This window comes from Colossoma macropomum, unplaced genomic scaffold (genome assembly GCF_904425465.1).
Source record: "Colossoma macropomum unplaced genomic scaffold, Colossoma_macropomum, whole genome shotgun sequence".
In the NCBI taxonomy this organism is placed as follows: domain Eukaryota; kingdom Metazoa; phylum Chordata; class Actinopteri; order Characiformes; family Serrasalmidae; genus Colossoma; species Colossoma macropomum.
The window spans coordinates 1,984,653-2,005,763 of record NW_023494791.1 but is presented as its reverse complement, the minus strand read 5'-3'; the positions used below and the strand labels follow the sequence as shown (position 1 = coordinate 2,005,763).

Below are 21,111 nucleotides of genomic sequence, written 5' to 3'. Positions count from 1 at the left end.
CACCGAAGTTCCGTCTGTCTATGTTCCAGCATGTTATCTTAGATCTGCAGGTACTGACCTTCTGCAACCACTTTCTGTAAAACACAGAAAATGTGGAGAGACTCTTTCAGATATTCTGCTTCTAAACTGAAACCATCTGAAAATATCTTTTTTTATTTAGAGTTTAATTTAAATTCTGTCCCTTTTTGTATTAAATTTTTTTTTATTTGATCTGTGTCACTGCCTTATGATTTTGATTTGATACTCATAGTTCCTTCTGTTACTGTTAACCCTCTGGGGTCTGAGGGCATTTTCTCGATTTATTCATATCTTCTTAAACTCTCCTTTTAAGGCTCTTCCTCCTCATATGTTTCATATCTAAACGCTCCGTTATCTTCATCACTACTTTCCAAAACTGCTGCAGCAGCTTCAGCAGCTGTAAACTCTCTGCACGCCATTTCACATGAGTCTCCGATGTGGACTGAATGAAGAATGAAGGGTTTCCGGCGTGATGGTCAGTCCTTAGTGATTTCCTGAGTGTCCATTGGTCAGTTTCACACAGAGTGTAGACGGGCACACGAATCCGAGTTGTCATTGGGGCCCGGGGGACGGACGCATGCCACACTGTCTTATAAAGAGAAGTCTTTGATGAGCTTCCACCAACAAGACACCAGTGTTTTCCCAAGACACCAGCTCCCACTTAAGAGATGAGCTGACGGTTGTCCTGAGGAACCCAAAGGATTCAGCCCTCTCAACCTCCCCTCCATTGAATGTCAGAGGCAGCAGGCCCCCCCTCTGTATCCTGAAGTCAACCACCAGCTCCTTTGCCACCTTTGAAGCTACGTGACCCCATGATCAGATTTAAATCTATGTGAATAATGTGAATAATCTCTTTCCGGATACAATCCTCATACTCAGAACACGTGAGATGACCGGGTGTGAACAGGGTGGCAGTTACTGTGCTTTAAAGTGAAAAGGAAAACATTCTCATTTATTAAATACGTTTTGAAAAGCAAAGTGTCCCCAAACTTTTTACAGGATAAGTATTACAATATTATCATGCTCACTCAGATCTCATGATTACTATCATCTTGAATTTTGTAACTTAAGAACCTTTTATCTCACTGAAGAAAGACCTCTTTGTCCGCAGGCTGAGGATGGTGGGTGGAGATCCGGTTGGGTTTACAGTTGCTACAAGCACAATTTTTATTTAGAAGCAGCTGCTTGCACATGTTTTCATTTGGAAACATAGTGGGCTGGTGTGGGAACAGAGTATGCTGGTCTTTGAAGTGGAAAGAAACGTAGTCAGACTTGGATTTTTCCTGAATAAGCCTGCGATGAGGACATTGACCAAATGAGCAGTGTTGCTGTGCCTCGCGTTTCTATTTTGCAAGCAGTTCTGGCTGTGAACGGTGTTATTTTCAGCCTTGTGCTTATTTTTCCGACCAAAAGCTGGTCCTGTCATTCTTCACAGCTCTTCTACTCTTGATGGAGGAGCTCTTCTGGTCTACTTTGACAGACTAACTTTGCGTATGCCTCTTTGACACGACTGACGGAGTGAAAAAGGTTAATTAATTCCAGCTTGAACGGTCCTGCAGGCCCTGCAGGGTCACACTTCTTGGCCATTTTGAGTAGCGACAGGAATGCTGTCATTATTACTTCCTGCTCTTTACCTCTCTGTTTTCTGCAGGACCACATGTAGCAATGTCTGACCGCATTATATCTCACCTTCAGCAGCAAGTGCAACAGAAATCCCCTCTTTTTGTCTCCGTCGTACAAATTTGATCAGCTTATCTTCATCTGGCTCGTCAGCCTTCATAAAATGGATCTCCTATGGTTGCCCCAGCTGTGCGTAGGTTCAAATGTGGGCTAGTTGTAACGTGTTTACTAAGTACAGGCTTATGCATAACTGAATCAGAACGAGTTGCACCACAAACTAGTTTTAACGTTGAGCTTAGTAGTTACTAAATATTTACACCCCCCTCAGCACGTGTAAGTTTTGGGAAAACCATCAGAAACTACATAGAAAGCATGAAAAAGACCAAAAATGTGGCTTTTAAATCAACTAAGCTAAACATTCTAAACATTAAACACTGTGATTTTACTCACAGCTCTAATCAACCTGGTTTAAACTCCGAGCATGAAGCTAAACACCCACAGCTCCAGCTCGGTGAGACTCGGTGCCCAAACGGCTAAATTGAGGCTGCTGTTGTGTCGGTCAGCCAGAAACCAGCGTTTAAAAGCTGCGTATTTGGTTTCTCAGGGAAATATTAAAGAATAAACAGACAGTGGTCAGTTTAACTTGTACACATCGTTCTCTGCTAGGCTGGATGGAAAAAGTCAGAGCAGCTGCTGTCGCATTTCCACGGCAGAGGGTTTATAAATTGATGCTGAACGTGTTACTGTCATGTTAAAGTGACGTACGGATTAGTTAGTTGTTACTAGTTAAGACACGACTTATGGGTTTGTGGTGCAACCAAACGTAGCAAAAGGATAGTTTGAAACTAACTAGTATAACTGAGGACACCAATGCAACCGTCCTGTACCATAACATAGCATTGCATCATGGTCATTTCACTCTGTGGCTTATTTTAAAAGATATTGTTACAGGATGTGGGGCGGCTGTGTTTTGAAATAAGCATACTGTGCAGTGTCTATGACAAGCTGCATGCTTCATACTGCAAGATACTCATCAGTCCGGAAACAGTACAGTGTACCGTATATGACAAAGGCTGTGTGCCAACATCAGCAACTGAGCCGTTCAGACCATCTCAAGACCCTCCCTGTTTTCTTTAGCCCTCCATCAAACGTTGCTTGCCACTTTTCAGCCATTTAACAACTCGTGTGGATGTATTTGGGTTGAGAGGTGAGCCTGCTGAGGTTTGAAAGATTGAATGGAGTGTTGATCTCCAAAACCACAAATAAAATAGATTGGTTTGTGTATTTTCCAATAACACGTCTGTTTCCTTACGTTCGCTTAAAGGTCAGTGGTTTCATTCTCATTACATTCAAAGTAGGTGGGATGAGCTAGTCTGGCTGAGTAATATGCAGCGTGACGTCACGTGAGCCTGAAAAGCCGACGCGGCGTGGATTGTTCGACTGAGACCGACTTTAGTGAGTTACTGTTTTAACCACGTTATCTGTGCAGTAAGTTAGCAGGCAAAGTAAGCAAACCTGCCTTAAAACCAGCAGAGAAAACTGATTGCACTGAGTGGGAGGACAAATTGTTTCCTCTCCTTTTATTTATGCATCCATATAATCACTGGCTATTAAATTGTTCAGAGCAAACCAGGCAGTTACATCAGTGATGACATCCTCCTGAAATGGTCGCACTGCATTTTGGGATGCAGTTTATCACAGAAACTGCTCTGCCCACGTGCTGGAATTTTTATCCAGGGGGGTACGTCATCCGGGTATCTTCGCCATACTGGAGAAATTCATGTGGGTCCCATGCTGCACACTGCTAACCACTCTTTGGCACAGTCAGTCAGAGAGCAGTGTGTAGTTGGCTGTTTCCAATGCAGCCCAAGAGAGACACAAATTACCGACAGTCTGCCGCCACTTTGTGCTGGTTGGGGCGGCCGGTTTAGCAGGATATCAACAAAAACTTCCATGCAAATCAACACAGGCGCCGCTTTGTAATGAACACATGACCAGCGCAATATAAAAGTATTTGGCTCGTGTGCATTTCATAGGAAAACCTGGTAACACTTTCTATGAACGTCACGTTTGTAAGCATTTATAAACACATTAATAACATGTTATAATGCCTTCATACGGCATTATAAACATGATTATAAACATTTATAAAAATGAATTACACTTTATAGCCATGTTTATTAGACATTATGAATTGTTAATATAATGCATTATAAATAGTGTTAATAACATGTTATAATGTCAGTGCCAAAGAAGTCAGTCCCAGCTTGGAGAGCGTAAAGTAAAGACAAATACCAAGCTAACGGTGGTGAACATTACCTTTCCCACATTGGGTAAAACACTGATGGCAGCTCTAGTTTAAACTCTGACATTTGAAGCCTGTAATGTGCTTTACTGTGAATGTTTTAGTGTTTCAGTAAATCCTTCAGTAAATACTTCAACTTGAAGCCTCACTCTGAACACTGGAGGAGGCTTTAGTACAGTACGCTTCACTTTACTTAGAGCGGACTAATACCACTTATGAGCTCTTATAATTTGTTATGATCAGTACTTATAATGTATTATGTTAACAATTCATAATGCATAATAAACATGGCTATAATGTATAATGCATTTTTATAAAGATTTATAGCCATGTTTATAATGCCTTATGAATGCATTATAACATGTTATGAATGTGTTTATAGATGCTTACAAAGGTAACATTCATAGAAAGTGTTACCGAAAAACCTGTTTATTTTTCCTGCTGGATAGGCAAAAAAATACTTTATTCCTCCTGTTTCAGGTGCAAACTTTGACTTGTTGTATTATTCAACCAAAAAAGTAATTATTTTTAGAAAATAAGACATTATATTTGACAATACATCAGAAATTTGAGAAAAATGTGATTATTTTGAGAAAATCAGGCATTGTTTTTGACCTAATACATCAAATAAGTAATTATTTTGGCTTTCTGTTTTGAAACAGTCCTTTTTGGTGGGTGTGGTGAGCCGAACTTCTGTGCTGAGTGCCTTTGGAAATGTGAAATGGTAGAATCCCTGTTTAATTTCATTAAGCGCACACAGGCTGTTCAGGAATTGCATGACTTGCACAGAAGCCACAGTGCACACGAAAGGTGAAGTAGTAAGTGGCTTTAGTACTGAGGTATTGCAGAGCCAGAGAGATTCAATTTATGATCTTAACAGTCGTTTGGAAAAGAAAACCAGATCAAATCATTATTCAGACAAACTCTGCGCTCTGATAGTGTAAAACATACCCAAAGTTTTGGAAAATAGCCAATTGTAACATTGTTTTACTGACATTTATAAGATTTTTATATCTGTCATGAAGAATACTGTGACACAACAGGCTTTTATGAGTGTTTTTCCATCACAATTATGTAAAGGTGTTTGGAAAAACTCTTTTCTCTCTAAGCACAAACAATGGCAGCAGTGTTAGTGCCAAAATAAGACGAGCTTTTCACAGGCAAACACTCGGCCTTGCTAAATCAGAGTAGGTCCTCCATTATAATGATCTCCACTCAGTGTTCTGCACTCCGAGAGGGAAACTCTCTTAAAAATGCTTATGTAGTGAGGCAAAAGCTTTTGTACTGTTATTATTAGTAGTTGTGTAATTGTTACTGAGTGCGTTTACATGCACTCAATAATCTGATTATAATTTCTGCAGTTATCTGATTATTCAAATTGTCATGTAAACAGCACAGTAATCAGATTTCTCAGTGCATGTAAACTCTTACTCTGATTTCTTTCTGATTTCTCAGTCTGCGCATGGTCGAAAACAGACTGCTGTACCGGAAATAAGCGAACAGCGTCACCGTGAGACGCAGCAAAACACTTTTGGAGCGGCGCTGAAACCGAATACATCCTTGACGAAATGAAGGATTTAAATATTCTTTATCTTCTAGATCAGTGGTTCTCAAACTTTTTGGACCAGGTACCACCTATAAGTCACATCACAGAAACACACTTGTACACAGTGGGCATACACACCAATCAGGCATAACATTCTGACCACCTCCTTGTTTCTACACTCACTGTCCATTTTATCAGCTCCACTTACTATATAGGTGCACTTTGTAGTTCTACAGTTACAGACTGTAGTCCATCTGTTTCTCTGATACTTTGTTAGCCCCCTTTTACCCTGTTCTTCAGTGGTCAGGACCCCCATGGACCCTCACAGAGCAGGTACGATTTGGGTGGTGGGTCATTCTCAGCACTGCAGTAACACTGACGTGGTGGTGGTGTGTTAGTGTGTGTTGCGCTGGTACGGGTGGATCAGACACAGCAGTGCTGCTGGAGTTTTTAAACACTGTGTCCACTCACTGTCCACTCTATTAGACACTCCTACCTTGTCAGTCCACCTTGTAGATGTAAAGTCAGAGACGATAGCTCATCTGCTGCTGCACAGTTTGTGTTGGTCATCCTCTAGTCCTTCATCAGTGGTCACAGGACGCTGTTGGCTGGATATTTTTGTTTGGTGGACTATTCTCAGTCCAGCAGCAACACTGAGGTGTTGAAAAACTCCAGCAGCACTGCTGTGTCTGATCCACTCAGACCAGCACAACACACACTAACACACCACCACCACGTCAGTGTTACTGCAGTGCTGAGAATGACCCACCACCCAAATCGTACCTGCTCTGTGAGGGTCCATGGGGGTCCTGACCACTGAAGAACAGGGTAAAAGGGGGCTAACAAAGTATCAGAGAAACAGATGGACTACAGTCTGTAACTGTAGAACTACAAAGTGCACCTATATAGTAAGGGGAGCTGATAAAATGGACAATGAGCGTAGAAACAAGGAGGTGGTCAGAATGTTGTGCCTGATCGGTGTAGCTTAATGTAGAAGAAAGGAATAGATTCTTTGCTGAGCTGAACAGCTGCCCATCCTGTTCGGTCTGATGCTGTTGCTTCATCTTCCCTGACCGGGTGCCCACTGCTCGCCAGCGTTCTGGACCAGTTTGACCACCATGGAGTTTCCTGCTGTACAATGCTGTGCAAACCTCACCTGCGTTAACCGACCCTCCTGATGCTGCTGCACAGACTCAAACTATTTAATCATGGACAGTGCGTTTCCTGCTTTTCCCCTTTTCTGTACTTTAATATTTTGCACGTTAAAACCTTATTATCTGTTCATTTTGCTCTTCTGTTATCGTTTGCTATCCGGTCTGGTCCAGAGAAGGATGGGTTCCTCTTTTGAGTCTTGGTTCCTCCCAAGGTTTCTTCCTTTTGTTCTTAGGGAGTTTTTCCGTAAAGCTGCTTTGCATCAGTGCTTGTTGTGAAAAGCGCTGCATAAATAAACCTTGACTTGACTAGAAATTCCAAATATTTGGTGTGTCCTTTCGTGTTAATGAGAGCGTGCACTCAAGCTGCATGGACTCTGATTAGTAGATCAAATTCAGTAGAGCTTCACTGGAAGAGAGAAGACCAAAAAAATACCTGACCTTTTTAAACAAAGGCCTTAAAAGGTTTCTCTGTCGAATTTCGATTTTGAATAGTGACCTAGAAAAAATGCAAAATGTTGAACTGCTTCATTTAACTTGTCATGATTTTGTTTTTAATTTTTTCGAAAATTTTTATTTTAGTTATTTTTGCCTCTTATTCTGTCCATTTTTGTGACTTTTGGGTCACTTTTTCCTTCTTAACAGTCTAGCAGACTTATCCGGTCTCCTTGTTAAATACTTGGTGGTATGAAACTGATTCTGATTCAGGAGCTGCGTTCGCTGCATGCTAAGTTTTACCCTCTGTTATTAAAAGTGAAAATGACACTGACGTTCCTCTTATGAGTTGTCTGTCCTTGTGGTAGCCACAGCTTTACTCTGGCAGGCAGGTGGGGGCTGATCCACTGGTTCTTGTGCCAGCGTTTAGCAGAGAGAGGGAGGGCGCCGCCCCTGACGAGCTCGAATGCACCACAAGTGCCTCTCCTCTCGCCCCGACCCGCTCAAGCACTCTCTTCAGCGCAGCTATTATTTTTAAGTGAAGCCTTTCAAAGCCCCCAAATGACGCCGTTAAACAATGCATGACCAATTTCCCCCGCATAGACAGTTCCAGCACCAAATACGTCAGCTTTTGGCACGTATCACTGTCAACTACATATTTTCCATGTTCAGTATCTGTTGTTTTTGTTAGCTCATTTTCACCTGAGATTTACTCTGTGGTGGTGTTGCACAGACACTGTGAAGAAAAGTAGCTTTTCCTTCTGAATATGTTTTTTCTTGCATTATGTTTTATGTGTTACTATCAGGAACAGTAATGCACAGCTTTGTCCACACAGGTACACCCTCAGCACCTCCAACTCGGCCATCGCCGCCCTCCTCTGTGCCCTCTATCCTCATTTCCCAGCCCACAGCACTGATAACAGGTAAAAAAAGGAACACAGTGCATCTCATCACCATAACTCAGCTCTCTCTTTGTGCTGATGAATATAGCTGTGATGCGGTGCCCGTTCCTCTTCTTCAGTGCCCTCTTCTGCAGAGTTGATTTTTAAGTGATAGCTGTTGTCTGTAATTGTATACAATTGTACTTTTACTGAGAATAGTTTGATGGACTGAGAATAGGATCTGCTGCCCCTGATTGTGGCCAAGATGGATGGTGGTTGTTGTTCTACAAACCTTGAAAAAAGTAGGGGAAATGCAAATAAGAACAGAAAGCAGTGATTTGTAAATCATATACTTTAACAAAAACTCTCACAAAGACATTTAATGTTTTGTCTTAACTTCATTTTTTTCCAAATATATGCTCATTTTGAAGGTGATGCCTGCAACATGTTCTTAAAAAATACTAGGAATGCAGTGAGATGTTCAGAAAACATCTTTAAGAGGTGATGAAGCCATACTTGGGTGTGAAAGGAGCGTCTGTGATAGGTCGAGTCCTTTATGAGCAAGGATGGGTCAAGGCTCACCACTTTGCCAAATAATGGTCCAGCGAATACTCAAACTGTTCAAGGACAGTGTTCCTCAACAATTGGTTGCAAGGAGTTTAGGTATTTCACCCTCTACAGTGCACAATGTTATCTAAAGATTCAAGGAATCAAGATAAATCTCTGTGTGTGACTTTCAACCCCCCAGGCAGCACTGCGTTAAAAAGCAGCATGTTTCTGTGATGGATATCACCACACAGGCTCGGAAATACTTTGACTAACCGTTGTCTGTTAACACTGTCCATCGCTGCATCTGCAAGTTAAGACTGTACTGTACTACTGTCAGCAACATACAGAAACACCGCCGACTTCTCTGGGCTCAAGCTTAGTCTGAAATGGACTGATGCTTTGATGTATTGTGGTCTGACAATTGCTTATAGAATGGACGTTGTGTTTTCTGAGCCAAAGAAGAGAAGTTCAAAAGTGATATCGTGGTGGGGGGGGGGTATTAGTAGATAACTTGATAGTTTGTGAAGACCCCATTAACACTAAAAGATATATATACACATTTTGCAGTAATGTGCTGCCTTTCTCAGTGATGTCCATCCTTATTTCAACATGCCAACAGCAGAAAACATTCAAGAACATTCTGCACATGTTACAACAGCATGGCTGTGTCATCAGAGAAGAGCAGGTGCTAGTCTGGCCTGTCTGTCTTCTGTGGAAAATGTGTGGAGCATTATGAGGCACAAAGTACGACCACACAAATGCAAGTTAAGTCTGTACTATATAGAGTGAAAGTCTTTTATCAACAACCTCCAGAAACGCCGCCAACTTCTCTGGGCTCGAGCTCATCTGAAACGGACTGATCCTCAGTGGAAGCGTGTATTATGGTCTGACGATTGTTTCTGGAAATAATGGACGTTGTCTTCTCCAGGCCAAAAAAGAAAAGGACCGTTCCGATTGTTACCAGCGTAAAGTTCAAAAGTCAGCATCTGTCATGGCGTAGTGAGATATTATTGGGTAACTTGAATGTTTGTGAAGACCCCATTAAACCCCCATGTGCTGCCTTTCTCAGGGATGTCCATGCTTATTTCAACATGCCAACAGCAGGAAACATTCAAGAACATCCTGCACGTTACAACAGCGTGGCTGTGTAATCAGAGAGTGCGGGTGCTTGTCTGACCTGTCTGTCATCTATTGAAAATGTGTGGAACATTATGAAGCACAAAGTATGACAACAAAGGCCCCATACGGTGGCACAGCTGAATATCTGCACAATGAAAGAATGGCAAAAATCCACTGTCAAACCTGGACCTGTTGGTGTCTTCAGTGTCCAAATGATGAAGTGCTGGAAAGGTGATGTAACACAGTGATAAACATACTCCTGTCCCAACTATTATGGCATCAGATTATGAATGAGCATACTTTACAAGTGTGTAAGATAAATATTTATAAGTTTATAATGTAAATACATAAATTTTTTCACGTTTTCAATGTAATATGTCAAACTGAATTTAAGGATCACTGCTTTCTGTGTTTATTAGCATTTTACATACTCTTTTTTCTTTTTACATAAAGCCAGGGGGGCTCTGTGGCGTATATGTGGTTGCTAGAAGATAAAAGTTCTGAGCAGGAATTAAATATATATTAGAAAAAATTTTACATACAAATTTTTGTTTAGATCCCAGACTGTTCATTTTCAGCCTGTATCTGCACAATTGCTCACAGAAGCACAAGGAACAAATTCTAATAAATACATGTTGTTAGTTAAAATAGCTTTCTGCAAATCTCCCATTGGAAAAACAGTACATACACATATAATATCAAGGGTAAATATGCAGTATTTCCGGAGGTTTGGGAATCTTTTAGGTATTATATTGAAAAAACTGACCCAGTTAAGTAGTTTATTTGGGGGAGTTCATCATTTTTCTGCTTTTTAAATCAGCGTTTATACTGACATGCTGTGTATAGTGCTTTAGCGTCTGTGTAAAACCATCATAACATTACACCAGAAAGAAAGGAGGCCCTCTTGGGCCTTTTTTGTTTGTTTGTTTGTTTTTTGTTTTACAACTCTTTTGGATCACACTGTAAAATAGTCATTTGTAATTTTATATGTGCTTATTTTGTGCTTAACGTAAAACCAAATACATATAATGTTCTAAAAAAAAACATTCCTCATACTTTTTTGCAGCTAAGATTTCTAGGTTAATGTTTAGATTCATGCATTTGTCTGCAGGTATCACCTCCAAGCCCTGCGTCACCTCTGCGTCCTGGCGGCTGAGCCTCGACTGCTGGTTCCAGTGGATGTGGACACTCTGAAGCCCTGCTACGCCATGCTGGACGTCACCTACAAGGTACGCCTCTTCCCTCACACTGCGAAGCGCTAAACACGTATTAGGTTGGCATTAAGACACGACGACGGGCGAGAGGGTAGCTGAAGGAGGTAAATTAATTTTTTGGGGGTGGATCGGCTGCGTTAAGCCCTTAACATCCCTGACAGTGACTGAATGAGTGAATGAGTGAGTCATTCTGCTCGTCTGTAGCCCTGCTTGTAAATTTCCTCTGACTACGTGTTTTGGGCTCGGGCTGTGCTATAGAGATGTCAGTCAAAGAACTGTGGGATCTGACCGAGTGGTCAGGGGGCTCCTTGTTTACCATGAACTGACGGCACCTGAAGGGTGGAATCACACTGTTAACTGCAATTACAAAGACGCCCCCCACCTTTCTGTCAGATTACACGCACTTGCAATGTTTAGATGAGTGACATCAGTGTATGGCGTCCTGAGCGTGTGTGCTGGTTTGCGGGTGTTAAATGAAAGCGTGTGTGTGTTTAATAGGAGACGCAGTGGTACGACGAGACGACTGTGGAATTGATGGCTCCCACCATGCTCCCCGAGCTTCATCTCCTCAAACAGGTAACAGCCTAAAACTGCAAAATGTGCCAATGCTACAGTGCTTTTCGTCAAAATCAACAGTTCTGAGGGCCAACAACCATCAGACCAACAACCATCAGACCAACAACCATAAGACCAACAACCATCAGACCAACGACCTTGAAAGCAGAGGTGGATAATATGTAGGTTTGACAGGTTGTTACATAATCTCATCATAATAATTTGAAAGTATCGCAGTTATGTACACTGTAAAAAGTGGCTCGTCAGATCTACTTAAAACAATTACTTCATGTGGTAACAAGTAAATTAACCTTTTCAGCTCCTTGAGACCACCGGTGGTTCCAAAATGTACTTTGTCATATTCTTCATAACTTTCATATTTCATAAGCTACATTCTAAAGGTGGGGGTCGTATGAGAGCTGTAACTGTCTTCTTTCCAGTCAAATAGATGGGTGATGTCATTTTAAAACCCTTATAATAAAAGAAGCTGAACTCACAGTTTTTGTTCTACTGAAAGTCGACCCATTTTTCCACAAATCTGGGCTATAAACTATAAACAGATGGCGTCTCTTCAGTGATCTGCTCTGTAAAAATTATTTTTATAAAATAATACAAAGAGCGTCAGCAGTAAATTGTAAGCATATAGCAGTATGTGTGATCATAAAACACATGTTCTGTTAATTTGAGGGAGCTTTTACAAAAAAAATAAATAAATAAAATAAAAATGTACATTTATTTCATGCAGTTACTGAATAATTTGCCTTATGATTTGGTCATGTGAATTCAGATGGACAAACCAAAATATACCCTGGAGAATAATTAACTAGTTCTATTTAACCAAAATAAATACTTTGAATGAACGATTCTTTCAATCAGTGTAGTTTTATGAGTTGAATAAAACTAGTTCAGTTGCTTGTTACTACATGAAGTAATTGTTTTAAGTAGATCTGACGAGACACTTTTTACAGTGTAGGCTGACTACAGAGATTTAACAACTTTTCCAGAGTTGTTAGATTTCCACAACAAGCAGAATCTGAATTGGGTGCATTGGGTTGAGGCAAATAAAGGTAAACATAAAGTTCTAAATAATGTTTGTTTATTTGTTTGCTATTTAGCTAATCCTATTTTTTTTAACGTTTGCCAGCAGGATGAGTTGTTTTGCTTATATTTTCACTCGTCAAAAATATGTGCCTTCGTTTGAGTCATAGTTCTGTGTAACTGACATTTGTGTGAGTGGGTGTGCACAGACAACAGTGTGGAGTATCATTTCATATCAGTCCATCCAGAGTTAGATACTAAATAAACATATAGCTAATCAAGCAGTTTGGCCTTTAAAGGGGAATCCCACCAGTTTTTCAAAATAGCTGCATAATTATATGATAAATAGAGTCATTCAGAGTGGTTTGGTGTGAAATGCTCTATTCTAGGTAAGCTTACTGAGTCAGAACTGTTCACAGTGGTGGTGATAGGAACCATACGTCCACCTCTAAAAGCTCTACAGAAAGTTATAACATGTAATGGTTATGAATTCATTGCCTGATGACTGAGACACTCTTTTGAGAAGATTTTGGCCCAAATACTGCTAATGGTGGAGGGGTACCTGCAGGGAGTTGAGGCAAAATGGTCCACAAAGAAAACTTTTGTCAGATTTTCATCATTTTATCATCAACAACATTCCATATAAACTCAGAAGACTCGTGTAGGTTCACTGGTGGTTCTGGATAGTAAATAAAATGTCTATATCTGTGTTGTAGTCATGGCGACCCCTGGTTCCTATCACCACCACTGTAAAGACATCTGAACCATTTCACACCAAACCACTCTGAATCTCTCTGATTACATCACAAACACTAAATTATCCAAAAATTTCGAAAAATTGATGTAATTCTCCTTTATTAGTGACATACAATGACAAATCCTTAATCATGGAAATTTAATGACTATCAACAAAAACTCCATTATTATCATATTGCTGACATATTATGGATATTGTCAGTATGCAAATCACAGAAAACCAAATTTGCTTCACTTTTTTAAAAAAAGAGTTTGATGTTGTTTGTAAACATTACTAATTTTTAAAAACTTATTGTTCACTCACCTGTTTTGAGTTCATTGATTTTGTGATGTTGCGCATTCTCCTATTCAGCCTATAGCAGTTTAGCCCCGCCCATTCTCACTGAAGTTATAAGGAGTGTTTCAGCCCAGACTGCTTTTTGAACGAGGCACAGTACAGCACAGCCAATCAGAACAGGGCTCATTTACATATATCAGTCTTAAAGACATGGTAACAAAAATAGCCTGTTTAAGTGTATGAGATAAAGAGAGGTTGGAAAATGATCATGTAAAAATGAATTATGACTGTTTTTGGGACGTAAACCTACATAAATGTCATAAGTGGACTTTATTACAGTGCACTGAATAAACACTGAATAAAAGTCATTGAACTCATTCATGGCCTATTTTTTTTTTTTAATCTAGCTGAGGCTTTTCTGTCTGTTCTAACTTGGTGAACCTCAGAAGAACAAAATATCATGAAAAATATCACAAAACATTGTGATGTTATGCTTTTGTCATATTGCCCACCCCCTACTTGAAAGTCGAAACTGTGACAGTGTTGCTCTGCAGTGTGTTTGTTCTTCAAAGACAATTAGTTTATGTTTAACTCATCTCTGAAACCCATTGTCCCTGTAGATTAAGGTGAAAGGTCCGAGATACTGGGAGCTGAACATTGATCTCAGTAAAGGAACTCAGCATCTGCAGTAAGTCTGAACAGCGAGTCCCACTATAAGGCTTTTGACCTCTAAAGTTTGGGTACAACATGACATGACCTCTGTGTGCTTTCTTTCTTTTTGCCCCAGGTCCATCCTCTCCAGAGACGGCGTTCTCTATGTGAAGCTGCGTGCAGGACAGCTGCCCTATAAGGATGATCCACGTGGCTGGAAAAGTCTGCTGGCCCCTACCGTCAACAACAGAAACCCGGAAGTGCGCACTTTCAAGGTCAGTCGGGGTGGCCAGCAAATATCACAGCTCTCCCTAAAGCCAGACAGACACTGCGTGATTTTAGAAATCTTGTTTTTTGGTGACGTCTCTCACTGTACGTTTGAGTCGCCCATCGTATTTGGGCAAAGGCTGCGATTTATATGCTCACGCTGTACGAAAACACTCGGTCTGACTGACATGACGCGACACGGGTGCTCACACTGCACGTGAAATGCAGCCCCTACAGTCGCTCTGTCTACAGACAATTTCCAATAAAGCTGTTTCATTTAAACCAGCAAGCTGTGCCTCGGAGTTCCGAGCAAAAACACTGGCTGAATCTCAAATGCCTCCCTGCTCCCTACATAGTGCACCATATATAAACATAGTGTCTCCTGCACCCATACAGTGCATCACATGTCTAATAAATAGCCTTTTGGGATTCAGCTGTGCGTGCACAGTTCCATACTGGACAAACAGGGCACTGTTTTAATGTAGAAGAACCTAGAACCAGAACCTAATGCACTACATACGAAGTGGGGGGCCATTTGAGATACAGCCACTGAAGAACCACTACAGCAGCTTTGCTCACTTGTGCCACACTGTGTGTTGAAGCTGAAGAACAGGTGGTCTACAGGCAGCTCTACGAAGACAACAAAACTCTATTTATTTATACCTCACAATTCAACTCACTCAAACGGAGCAAAGTCGACATATACGGACGTTGGTGCCACAAATGAGGACTTTTTAGCCTCCGTGTAGGAGATTGAGGTGATTGTGTGTGGTTTTGGTTGCGTCTTTGGAAAATCAGTTCGTAAGGCTGCTCGGACTGTGAGACAAGCGAGAAATCCATCCGATCGTCCAAGTACTCAGTCGGAGCTCGTTTGGGTAGTTAATCGGGCATCATTTCTCCCCTCACACTGCACAGCAAATGACGGCCGGTTAAGCTGAAACTCGGTCCGATTATGAAATTCAGTCGGCTCCGACCAAATCAGGCTAAAATCGCACAGTGTAGGCCTGGATTAAGACTCCTCAGTATTTACTGCAGCTTCAATAGCAAATATTATCTTTCACGGGGAAGATCTTCGAGCTGGAAGTGGAGTTTTGAATAGCAGGAGTACATGTGGAGTCTGAGCTATTTCAAGAGTTCTTGTTTTGTTTTCTGTCAACTGAATGTTCACAACACAGCTTTACTCAGACCTGGAGTTTCTGTAAAACTGATCAGTTGTAGCTTACTTTACACCTCTTGGCGTCTGTCACTTTCTCTGTCTCTCTATTCCTACATGTCTCTCTCTCTGCTCTGCAGCCTGAAGCTATCTCGACCTTCACCTCAGATGCTGCCTTGGTTTCCTTTGCTGAGTACTTCTGCAAAGCCTCTGAGAACATGAAACATGTGAGTGGAACCTATAGCTGCTTTTTGTTTGGGATGTGAAAAGGGGTTTATTTTTAGGTAGTACAGCAAGGTGCGAATGGTGGTTGAAGCAAACTGTAGTCTTTTTCATAAATAGACTTCCTTTCAATGTTTTCAGTTAAGTGTTTTAAGTAAATAGATGACTTTTGTTTTCACTCCACCCATCCTTACACACCAGCAACGTATCTGAGGTCAGGAAGTAGTTGTTGTTATTATGGTGGTTTTCCCTTATTGTTCTTGTGTTTTTTCTCTCCTTTTATTACGCCCCTGGCACTTATTCCACAGAAACAGGAGACTGTGGCCTTATTCTCTGCCATTCTATATGAATGTGTGACCCAGGAGAACCCGGAGATGCTGCCCACCCATATCTCTATTGATCAGGTTAGTTGTGAGATCAGCTGAGCAGTGCAGATCCACTTCCTTGCACAGTTTGTCCACAGATTGACCTTATTTTGTCACAAAACACACACAACGTAGCAAAACATCCGAAACATAAGAGCGCTGCAGTGTAACTAATGTACTTGTGGTTTTGTTTAGTTGGTATCACATTGAAAATGTTAAGAGGACGAATAATGCTGCAATGATTTGTTAAGGTTACTGAGTCAAATTAATGTTTGGAAATGACAGCAAGGCTTAAACATTCAATGTTTATATGAGTAATGAGAGTGCTAGATTGCCAGGGTGACCAAACCACCATCAGACAGAGCGATCTGTGATGGTATGATAACGCATCAGTGTCTCATTTGCTGTAAGAAAAAAGATCTGCAGCAACAAAACTGATGCTATTCAAAAGACTGATGTGCTGTGCGTCAGTGACGACCCGTGACTAGCAGGCAGTTTTCACACCTAGTTTCACCGCCAAAGTTTGGGTTTTTGTAATATTGTGTCTTATTCACTGTATCTGGTTGGTTTGACACTGCAGCAGCTGAAGTGCACCAAATTACACATGGATATTTGTTTCTTGGTCAGACGTTTTGCAGGGAAGCAAGTTCTCTGTTTCTCTCACATTTCCCACCATGAAAATAGAAAAATAGGAAGCGGACACGTTTAACGTCTATGTGCATCACAACGAAAGTGATAAAAATAAACCTTATTTGATGTCTTCTCCTTTGAATTTGACCAGTCAGGTCACTGATGCTTGGCCAACAATGCATTCTGCGATCCAAAGAATGCCTAAATCAAACGCATGTCTTCACTGTTTTATTGCTTGTGTGTCGTTTTTAGCAGCAGCTCGTGCTGTAAGAACAGTATGAGCGTCCGTCAAGGGTCAAATGTTAAAACGGGCAGATTATGTGGACAGTACAGCGCTGATGTGCTGCTAGAAGAAGATGAAAGCCTGCTCTGATGTTGAATTCCCTCGTTTGGTGTGGACCATCTCAGAAATGCATTCTCACCAGCAGGGTTGAACCAGGGTTCACTTCACCCGTCGAACCATAGTGCATTTGTTTGGTGCACACTAGAGAATGGGTTCACACCTGTCACCAAAAAAAAAAAAAGTTTGACAGGTCCACAGAAAAACAAAAGTGCCCTTAGAGTTAAATGTTCAATTCTAGAGCCATAAATGTTTAACGTAAGATGTTAAAACACTTCTATGGTAATGGTAATTTATGCGAGCGCACCTATGGGACTTTAGTAGTATGTTAGTGCTCGGCTAACGCAGACTCGCATGAACATATTCTTAGCCGTTCTAGATTAAACACGGACATTTGAAGCTTGTTACAGATATTTTATCCTCCCTGACACAGAGCTGCTGCTGATTTGCCTCTGCCTGAAAGGCGCAGGCCAGGCTGCCATTCATGCTTGCAGTCAGTGACGTATCTAGAACGTCAGAGTCAGACAAGACATTTGGTTCCAGCTCTTGGTGTCTCTCAAATATTAAATGCAATATACAAACAGAGTACAAATAAATAAATACAACCCCATTTCCAAAAAACGCTGTGCAGAATGTAAATAAAAAAGGATGCAATGATCTGCAAAACATGCAAACCAGATTTTTAATGGAAAATACCACAAAGGCAACATATCAAATGTTGAAACTGAGAAATTTTATTGTTTTTTGAAAAATATATGCCCATTTTGAATTTGATGCCAACAACACGTTCCAAAAAAGTTTGGACGGGGGCCTGTTTACCACTGAGTTTCATCACCTCTTCTTTTAACAGCACTCTGTAAGTGTTTGGGAACTGAGGAGACACTGCTGTAGTTTAGAAAGTGAAATGTTTTCCGTTCTTGTTTTATACAGGATTTCAGCTGCTCATCAGTTCAGGGGCTCATTTGTCATATTTTCCATTTCATAATATGCCAGATGTTTTCAGTGGTGACAGGTCTGGACTGCAGGCAGGGCAGTTTAGCACCCAGACTGTTTTAATACGGAGCAATGCTGCTGTAATACATGCAGAATGTAGTTTGACATCGTCTTGCTGAAATAATCAAGGCCTTCCCTGGAAAAGACGTCGTCTGGATGGCAGCATATGTCGCCAAAACATGTATATATCATTCAGCATTAATGGTGCCTTCACAGATGTGCACATCACCCATTCCATGTGCACTAATGCCCCCTATACCATCATGAATACTGGCTTTTGAACTGTGCACTGATAAGCTGAGTGGTCTTTAGCCCGGAGGACACAGTGTCCATGATTTCCAAAAAGGATTTCAAATGTTGATTCATCAGATCACAGGACACTTTTCCACTTCACCTCAGTCCAATTTAAATGAGCTCGGGCCCAGAGAAGGTGGCAGCATTTCTGGATTCTGTTTATTTATGGTTTCTTCTTTGCGTTTTAGAGTTTTAACTTGCATTTGTGGATGCAGTGATGAACTGTTTTCACAGACAGTTGTTTTCAGAAGTGTTTCTGAGCCCATGCAGTGATTTCCACTACAGAATTATGTCTGTTTTTAATGCAGTGCTGTCTGAGGGCCCAAAGATCACGGCCAGCATATACTGGTTTTTGGCCTTGTCCCTTACATACAGAGATTTCTCCAGATTTTCTGACTCTTTTAATGATATTATGTACTGTAGATGAAAAGCAAAAGTTCTTTGCTATTTTATGTTGAGAAACGTTATTCTTGAATTGTTGCACTATTTGATGGTGCAGTCTTTCACAGAGTGGTGAACCCTCCTCATCTTTACTTCTGAAAGACTCCGCCTCTCTGAGATGCTCTTTTATACCCAATCATGTTATTGACCTGTTGCCAATTAACCACCAGGTGTTTTTTTTAGCATCACACAACTTCACCAGCCTTTTGTTGCCCCCGTCCCAACTTGTTTGGACGTGTTGTTGGCATCAAATTCAAATGGGCAAATATTTTTCAAAAAACAATAAAATGTCTCAGTTTCACATTTGATACGTTGTCTTTGTACTATTTTCAATAATGTATAGGGCTTAAATGGTTAGCACATCATTGCGTTTTGTTTTTATTTACATTTTGCACACCGTCCCGACTTTTTTGGAAATGGGGTTGTAGATAAAGAATAAATAAACTTCAAGAAGGCCCAACAAAGTTGGTCCCATTGTAACTCACATCATATTCCATGGTCAATTCCTAATTGTGTTGGTAGTTATTCTAACTTGTAAGGCCTTCAGTGCAGCTCCTGAAGCCCTAACCCATGGGAGAGCTCGGTCCGCTATAAATACCACAGAGAAAAACCAGTGTTCCTGATTGGGTAATTTTCTGTTGGGCATTTCAAGAATGTAAAAATGAAATAAGAGTATTACTGCACAACTTGCAGAGTAAATACAAGTATGAGGCTCATATTAAGACTGAACTAAGAAATTGCGCTTTTTTTTCCCCACAGAAATCATCAGCCCTACTATGAAGGCCTAGAAGGTGTTGAGGGTTCCCTGCTGTTGTTTATATAGCACTAGTTCAGGGGTCACGCTCGGTCACTATCATTGTCTGCAATCAAAATTATCTGTAAAGTTACATAAAACTGAGTAATAATAATTTAAATAGTGCTTTGTTACTCAAGAACACGTTACAGTTATGCTTAAGGAGGGAACAGAAAGGTTACTAGGATTAAGAAAGGTGAAAGTGTTTGGAGAAAAGGTTTTGAGTTACGTGAGAGTCGGTTACGGCGGGAAGGATCGCATTCCAAATCTGGGAGTCATAACATTAATTTATTTGCCCCCATTGATGTCATTCTGTTCTTGGAAACCAGCCGCTGACCACTATAGGTGGACCTGAGAGTGTGAGGTGGGGGTGTAGCACTACAGGAGCTCAGAGAGATGAGGCGGGGCGAGGCTTTAACAGTGAGCAGTAGGATTTTTTTACAGTGGAACAGGAAGCCAGTGTAATTGATGGGGAGGGTGTGAAGTGTGCTGAGATGTGTTTGGTGTGAGTAAAGACTCTGGCAGCTGAATTTTGAATAAGCTGAATAAGAAGTCGATTCTGTGTTTTAACAGAAATGAGGTCACGAAAGCATGAAGAAGGCTTACAGCATCTTTCAGACTAAGTGAGGGTCAAAGCCTGACAGTGTTGCTGATGAGGCGCTTTTAATAAGTGAACTAATACAGGGTTCAAAAGAGGACATATTATCAAAAATGACAGCAAGATTGTGAACACATGACGGTTTGACAGTGATGCCCTTTATCTCAGCAGAGAATTCAGGAAGTTTATCTATATAGCATGTTTCAAACATAAGGCAATTCAAAGTGCTTTACAGACATTAAAATGACATTAAAAACTCAATAAAAATACACATATAGAAGTACATTACAATTAAAATACATGATAAGTAAAATATACATACATTTAAAGAGTTTTGGGAAAACATAAAAAACATTTCTTATAAGATAATTGGATTTACGTTTATTGGTCAGAAATTTAGAGGAATCAAGTGCTTTTTCTCTCACATTTGCCATAAACATAGAAAAACAGAAAGCGGACATGCTGTACATCTATGTGTAACACAATGAAAGTAATAAAATAAACATTAATTGATCTCAGCTTCTTTGTGATTGGTTTACCAGTTTGAATTTAACCAGTCAGGTTGCTGATGCTTGGCCAAAAATGCATGTGCCAAAATCAGTCGCTGTTGTTTTATTGCCTGTCTGCCATTATTAGCACCAGCTTGTGCTGTAAGAGCGATGTGAGCGTCCATCAAGGGTCAAATTTTACAACAGATTATGTGGACAGTAAAGAAAAAGAGGAAAGCCTGCTGTGATGTTGAATTTCCTGTGTTTGGTGTGGACCATCACAGAAAGGCCTTCTCACCAGCAGGGAACTGAACCAGGGTTCACTTGGAAATGAACAGAGACCCACGATTTTTGCCGGACCATAGTGATTTTAGGCCATTTATACACTGTGGGTAATCGAGTGGAAGGGAAA

General features: G+C 40.8%; 1 protein-coding gene across 1 annotated transcript in view; it reads left to right on the top strand.

Annotated features, from left to right (window-relative positions):
* The window catches only part of anapc1 (anaphase promoting complex subunit 1), a 118,391-nt gene that overhangs the window by 90,203 nt on the left and 7,077 nt on the right, over positions 1 to 21,111 (top strand). Inside the window, exons 39-45 of the mRNA XM_036573632.1 lie at positions 7,912 to 7,998; positions 10,736 to 10,853; positions 11,337 to 11,414; positions 14,085 to 14,152; positions 14,252 to 14,390; positions 15,676 to 15,762; positions 16,066 to 16,161. Of these exons, the coding sequence (XP_036429525.1) occupies positions 7,912 to 7,998; positions 10,736 to 10,853; positions 11,337 to 11,414; positions 14,085 to 14,152; positions 14,252 to 14,390; positions 15,676 to 15,762; positions 16,066 to 16,161 (673 nt within the window). The remainder of the gene's footprint in view (positions 1 to 7,911; positions 7,999 to 10,735; positions 10,854 to 11,336; positions 11,415 to 14,084; positions 14,153 to 14,251; positions 14,391 to 15,675; positions 15,763 to 16,065; positions 16,162 to 21,111) is intronic.